The 6978-nt window shown below is 41.0% G+C and overlaps 1 protein-coding gene across 1 annotated transcript in view; it reads right to left on the bottom strand.

Moving 5' to 3' along the window:
- Positions 1–6330, bottom strand: part of CMPK1 (cytidine/uridine monophosphate kinase 1) — a 32369-nt gene extending 26039 nt beyond the window's left edge. The window contains exon 1 of the mRNA XM_037043333.1: positions 6064–6330. Within this exon, the coding sequence (XP_036899228.1) occupies positions 6064–6234 (171 nt within the window). The 5' untranslated portion in view covers positions 6235–6330. The remainder of the gene's footprint in view (positions 1–6063) is intronic.
- Between the last annotated feature and the right edge of the window lie 648 nt (positions 6331–6978).

The following is a 6978-nucleotide window of genomic DNA, read 5'->3' on the forward strand; positions in this document are numbered from 1 at the left end:
AATATATATTTGGTCATCTACATGACCAAACATGTGTTTTTCTTATAAATCACAGTATCAAAGGGAGACAATCAAATAATCATAAAAATAAAGGTGCATTACAAACAGATAAATGTTATAAAGAACAACCGATTTAAAAACTGGTAACTATTATAAAGGACAACAGAATTACAAGCCAACAGATGTGGTGAGGTGCTCCGAGAACATACGGTACAGAAATCTGACCGCATCAAACCCGGGAGGGCAGGTTTCAGAGGAAACATTTAAGCTCATGGTTCCCAAACTAAAGCCAAAGTACAGCAGCTAATTCACCAGAGTATCCTGGGTTTAAATTTCTAAGGAAAATAGTAATATTTAATGTTTGTTATGTATCATGTGAACTAGCAGCTCAGAGTAGTTCAGTTTCAACTTTAGATCACGGCACATTCTTTCTGAAGACATATCTTTGTGATGCTGATTTTTTGGTAGGTGCTTGTTGTGATACTAAACACCATGTGAAAAGTAATATGGAAAAGGAAATGAGGATGGAAGTGTACAATCTGATTCCAAGATATGAGAAACTACAGTGCCCAAAAGGCATTTACACCCCATTAGTTAAGTAATTGTGGAAAGACAATTGCTACTTCTTTTAAATTATAGGAATTATTCCTTCAAATAGCTACAAAAATTATTAGAGAATACTTATTAAGTATTGTTTGGACCTAATTATTTAATAAATGGAACTATTAGATTATTTCTCTTCAATTAGAGTGGTTGTGAAAAAATTCACTGAGATGCTAAGGGAATCTCTAGTCTTTGGGAATCTGTATTAAGCTAAGATCTGAAGAATGAATAGGCATTTCTGACACCATGTAGTAGCAGGAGGAGCAAAAGACAGGAAAGACAGGGACCCCATCCTTGAAGGTGTTACATTTAGCTAAGGAGGCAAAACTAAAAGGTAAAACGTTTTAAAACTTGAATACTTGCAAAAATCTTTCATACCTTTTCTCATTAAGAGTCTATTAAGTGTGTGTCTACTCCCACTCTAAATTGAGAGCCCCTAACGGCCTGTGTCCCAGCACACAGATACAGCACAGTTTGCATTCAGGAAGGATATCTAGGCCAACTGCACTTTTATAGGTTTATTCTCTGTGGACTTTTCTCAGAAATGAAAGCTCCAATTACCCTATGCAAGGGTAATTCTGCTTTAAGCATTCTCTACTCCCTCACATCTCCCAAGTGCTGCTTTTCCACTGACCTTCAAAATTGAAGCCATACGTATTAACTGCCCTGGGAAGACTTCCCTGACCCACTAGACTGAAATCTATATGGCCCTTAGCTAAATGGTATATATTGTATATTTCTATCACAGGACTTCCTATTTTATCCTGTAGTAGTCACTGATTAAATTCACTGTCTCCCCACTCACTGTAAACCTGTGATAGCAGGGTCTGTGCCTTATTTATCTCAGTAACGACCACGGTGTTAGCTCTCAAAAATGTTTTCCAAATAAATGACAAGTACAGGGAATTTTTTAAAAAACACTACTTATGCCACTTCACCTTAATGGGCTTCTTGGAAAAAACAAGGAATTTATTCAAAAACTTTAGAAAGAAAATTTACAAATTTGCAAAAATGAAAATGACTGGTAATCATCCAGCGCTGGCAAAGAATCAATACTCTGCTTATATAAATATAACAACTATAATGTTTTTGAAAAGTAATTATGACAGTAGAAAAGGGAACGAGGGGGATAAATGATAATGGAAAAAATATAATAAATATAAATTTTTTTAAAAGAAAAGTAATCTGACAACTATCTATTAAAATTTGAAATGTACCTATCCTCTGACTCAACAATCCTATGTTGGGGTTAGAATGAATCACGTCAAGATGTGCCTCTGTGGTATGTGGACTATTTTGAGTTAAAGGCAACCAAGACCTACTTTTAGGAACCTTACTGACAAAAATAATATGCAGTATTATGTTTAAAAGGAAGTTTACTGCCCTGGCTGGTGTGGCTCTGTGGATTGAGTGCTGGCCCATTTGATGCCCAGTCAGGGCACATGTCTGGGTTACGGGCCAGGTCCCCAGTATGGGGTGCACTAGAGGCAACCACACAATGATGTTTCTCTTCCTCTTTCTCTCCCTCCCTTCCCCTCTCTCTAAAAATAAAAACATAAAATCTTTTTTTTTTAAAAGGAAGTTTACTGAAGCACTGTTTGCAACAGCAAAATAAGCAAGATAATTGCTGGAAACTATAATGAATGTTTATCAATAGGGGAATGGTACAACCATGCTATGTAACATCCATTTTATAGAATATTCTGCAGCTGCTAATAAGAATGAATTAAATCTACATGTAAAGACCTTAAAAAAAATCCACGATACATGCAGTATAAAACAGAATATTCCCAACTGGACATAAAAATGATAAACATATGCATTTTTATTTATAAGAATATTAAGAAGGAGATGAGGAAGCAGTTAACACCAGACGATTAACACCAGTGACCTCAGATTAGAGGACAGTAACTTTTCCCAAATAGTATGTAACTTTTGCAACTTAAAATAGGCCAAAAATAAAAGAAAGTTTTAAAAACAATAGTAATATCAAAATATAGTCTTTCCTCCATGTTCTTAACAAAAAAAATCCTATGTTACAACCACTTTTAATGAAACAGTGGTGCTTCCGAAGAGTCAAAAATTCTGTGAACTATCTCTTTTATAATAATTTAAACTGTCTTTAAAAAAAACCAACAACCTATCTCTTACTCTACCCTATCCCACCAAAAGGAGAGAGAAACCTATTCTTAAAGTAGCTTAGTGTCCAGTGGATCTTCCTATCTAGTTTCATCTATGAATGGTAATCTGCTTCAGGGATTTGTAATCAGGAGCTTGGAAATTTTAGAATGCCCAGATTTTCACAACCATACCATTTATTCACTGAGAGTAAACAGAAATGTTACATGAGAAACGTTAGCAAGACAGAGGTAGGGTCTCTTCCTTCAAATCCCTCTATCCTGAAATTGGGAGAACTAACTGCCACTTGGGCGCCCCCTGGGGATACCATTTTAAATTTATTTACATCTTTAAAAAATTTCTTTTAATCCTCACTACAAGAGAAATTTACTGAGTTGCAAGAGAGAGGAAGGGAGGGAGAGACAGTGAGAAAAACACTGATGTGAGAAAGAAACATCGATGGGTTGCTTCTTGTATGTGCCCTCACCAGGGATGGAACCTGCAACCTAGGTATGTGTCATTATGGGGGATTGAACCTGCAGCCTGAGACCTTTCTGTTTATAGGACAACGCTCCAACCATCAGAGCCACACCAGCCAAGGAAAAATATTTTTACATCTTTAGGACAAACTAGTATCCTCTAAAAATATTTAAAGAATACTTATTAAGCACCTACTATGTGTCAGGCACAATGTTCAACACTTAAGACACAAAGAAAGGTAAAATCAAGGTTCTGATTTCTACACTCTTAAAGTCAGTGTCAACCAGAACTTTCTAAGGACAGCAGGTAAGATGGCCAAAGTATGAATTATCCACAAAATTTGGAAGTTGTGACACAAAAGATAAGGAATAGTAAAATACTGATAGTAAAATACTGATAGTAAAATACTGAATAAAAATACAAGGGACTTATAAAGGAAAAAAAAACCCTCTGATTTAACTGACCATAGACATTCCATTGTTTAATGGTCAACTGGATGATAGCAATTACTAAATTATAAACTATTTAGAATTTGCAGATATCAACTTAATGTTTATGGCAACTGGAATCAACAGTAACTATTTTCATGACAGATGACAGTTCAAAACAGTTAAAGCTTATATAACTGCTGAAATCTTAAAGAATAAGGCGATAAATTGTAAGTGGGTGGTGGGATCAAGCAAAAAGGAAAAAGGGCTCATGGACAGGTACAACAGCAAGGTGACTGTGGGGCAAGAGAGGTGTAAGGGGACTAAATGATATTGGAAAAATACAATAAAAATGAATTGAAGTATATATGGAATTTTAGAAAAAAACATAAAACATTATGAAAATCTTATAATAGATAATTAACAGGTTTAAAATATTATCAGCCCTAACTGACCAGAGATCAGAATAAATACTAGTTTCAGAATATGGAGATTATTTTTAATCCAGTGTAGTAACATGGGTATTATTAGTCTGGTTGTGGACATTTAAAGCCACTTTAGGAAGGAAAAAAAAGCCACTTCACAATTCAGAAACAAAATATTTAAGTGCATTCAAATACAACGGTCATAAACTAATTTTAAAAAAGTAACACTATTACAAAGTAAAAATAACCAATCTCAGAAATTAAGGACAGGATGTCTAAAACTGAGAAAAAATATTTGCATATATGTGTGCCAGAGATTTTACTTCATTTAATATTCACAAATAACATAGGAGATAGCTATTATTTTTCCCTTTTTACAGAGAAACTCAGACTAAAAGTAACAACTTCTCCGGAACTAAAGGAAAAGTAAACGGCGTTTAGGGTTTGACTCCGTATTTATTTGACTCTAAAGTCTTTGCTCTTTCCCCTATCGTGCTATTTACAAGAGTCATTTCATACATAAAACAGAAACTTGAAATCATCCCATTGTCACTTGGCTTCTAAAAAAGAACAAAAATGAAGAAAAATATTTACATATTTTTTGGTGAATTAGTTTCACTTTTATTCCAAAAAATGATCGATAAAGATGACTCTCTTGGCGTTTTAAGCACCCACGTCACCTCTTGTTTCTACACATTTTGTTTTCCTTCTCTCCAAAATATTCCCCCGACTATCCAATAAGCATTTCTCTTCAGTGTTATTGCAAGTAACCACGTATCTGTTCTAAAATTTTTAACAGAATTGAAGTGGTAACCTTATCACGATTTGGGGGGGGGGGAGTACACAATATCAGAGCTGGGAGGTATTTTACACTGACTTTAAACTAAACTGGGTGTACGGCCTGGTATGTTCTGCAGGTGGCAACTGAGACTCAGAGAAAGGAAGTAACATGATCGTGAACAAAGTGTGAGTCGGCTGGGCAGGGCCTGAGGTTGGAGCTTGATCTCAGCACTGGGCTCCATGGCTTTTCCAACCACATGAACTGCGTCAGGACTGGCACTGCCAATTAAAAAGGCCAGAGGCGCTATGGGCAGATCACAGAACACCTAAAGTAACAGTCTGCCCGCTGAGACTTCTTTCTAGGGTTAAGGCTGGTTAGTTGAAGGTTCGTAGTTTAGAGAGCCCACAGAAAACCGCAGAGTAGAAAAATCTGTCTCGCCCTGGCCGTGCGGCTCAATTGGTTGGAACGTTGTCCTCTACACCGAAAGGTTGAGGGTTCCATTCCAGGTCAAGACAGTTACCTAGGTCGCTAGTTCCCCGGGTGGGGCGAGTATGGGAGGCAACCAATCTAAGTTTCTCTCTCTCTCTAACCCCACCCCCCCCACTCTCACTCCCCCTTCTCCTCTAAAAGCAATAAACACATGCTCGAGTGAAGGTTAAAAAAAAGAACAGAAAGAAAAATCGACGTGTCCTTCACACAAGCAGCTGTAAATGGACACCGCCTCTAACCAAAATCCGCGCTCCTGCTGCCTGTGATTATTCCACACCCAGCGACACATTGAACTCTGCCACATTGAACTCTGCACGCTGGGGAGTCCCCGGATGCTGAGCCTCCCGTAATTCCTCTCCAAATCCACTCTCAAGACGAACTTTGTCCCAAAAAGCAAAGAGCATAGAAAGGCCTCTCCAAATCCACTCTCAAGACGAACTTTGTCCCAAAAAGCAAAGAGCATAGAAAGGGGCGCAGAAACAAAGCGAGTCCAAGCACTCTCCCTCCACTCCCCGGGGCCCCCAAAGGCGGGCGGTCGTGGACTACTAGTCCCGACATGCCGTGCGCCTGGGGACCCCCCCCCCCCGCCCCGACCACCGCCACGCCGGTGGCGCGACGGTCGTCGGGACTCGTAGTCCGCGGCTCCGTGGCTCTGGGGGGCGCGGACCGCGGGCGCGACGGGACAAGCCGGCCTAGCGTCCGGTCATGTCCAGGAGACCGCCAGCTGCCCGGGCCTCACCTCGACGATGCGAGCGCACTGGGTTCCTTTGCCGGCGCCGGGACCGCCGAGGACGAACACAACCAGCGGTTTCATGAGGCGGTGAGGGCCGAGGAAAAGCGGCGGGCGGGTCAGCAGCGGGAAACTAAGGCCCAGGACGTGCAGCAGCCTGCGGCCGCAGCAGCTCAGCATACACAATGTCTCAGCCGGACGCTGTAGGAGCTGACAGCAGCCGGCCGGCGGAGGCGCGGGGCGGGGCGGCGGGAAGAGGGCGGGCCGAGCCGGCGCCCGCAGCAGCCCTGCCGCCTTGGCTGCCGGGGCGTCCACGCGGGGGCCGGAAGAGGAGGGTCTTCCACTGCTCCCGGGGCGGTGGCGCCGGGGCCCCGCACTCGGGGCCGCCCCCCCTCCCCTCCTTCGCCTCAGTCCTCGTTCATTGGTTCGATCCCTCGGTTCTTTATCCTGGGCATCCTTGTGTCAGGTCTGTGCTGGATTCTGTGACGCAACACACGCGAGAGCAGAGCCTATTGTCTTTCTTCACAAGGAGTTTGGATTCCAGTGGGGAAGCAGCCGACCTGAACATGCCAACACATGAATAAGTAAATAAATACAAATAGCAACAAAGAAAAATCAAATAGCAATATAAGCTTTGAAGGGGAAAAACGGAAGAATAACAGGGATGAATGTAATTCGGGAAAAGCAGTCAGAAAAGACTTCTGAAAAGGTGACATTTAGGCCAAGACATAAGGATAGGAAAACAAGCAAAACAAGCAAAGACTAAAATACAGTGTCCCACGAAAACAGAAAAGCGTGTGCAAAAACCCTGAAACGGCTTGTGTTAGAGAAGACAAGGAAGACCTGAGCTATATGAATGACGGGAATAACAGAAGGTTATTCTGTTATTAATAACAGGAGAGTTAGACTGGGGGCAGGTCATTC

This window comes from Sturnira hondurensis, unplaced genomic scaffold (genome assembly GCF_014824575.4).
Source record: "Sturnira hondurensis isolate 20B ecotype Veracruz unplaced genomic scaffold, ASM1482457v3 Scaffold0004068, whole genome shotgun sequence".
In the NCBI taxonomy this organism is placed as follows: Eukaryota; Metazoa; Chordata; class Mammalia; order Chiroptera; family Phyllostomidae; genus Sturnira; species Sturnira hondurensis.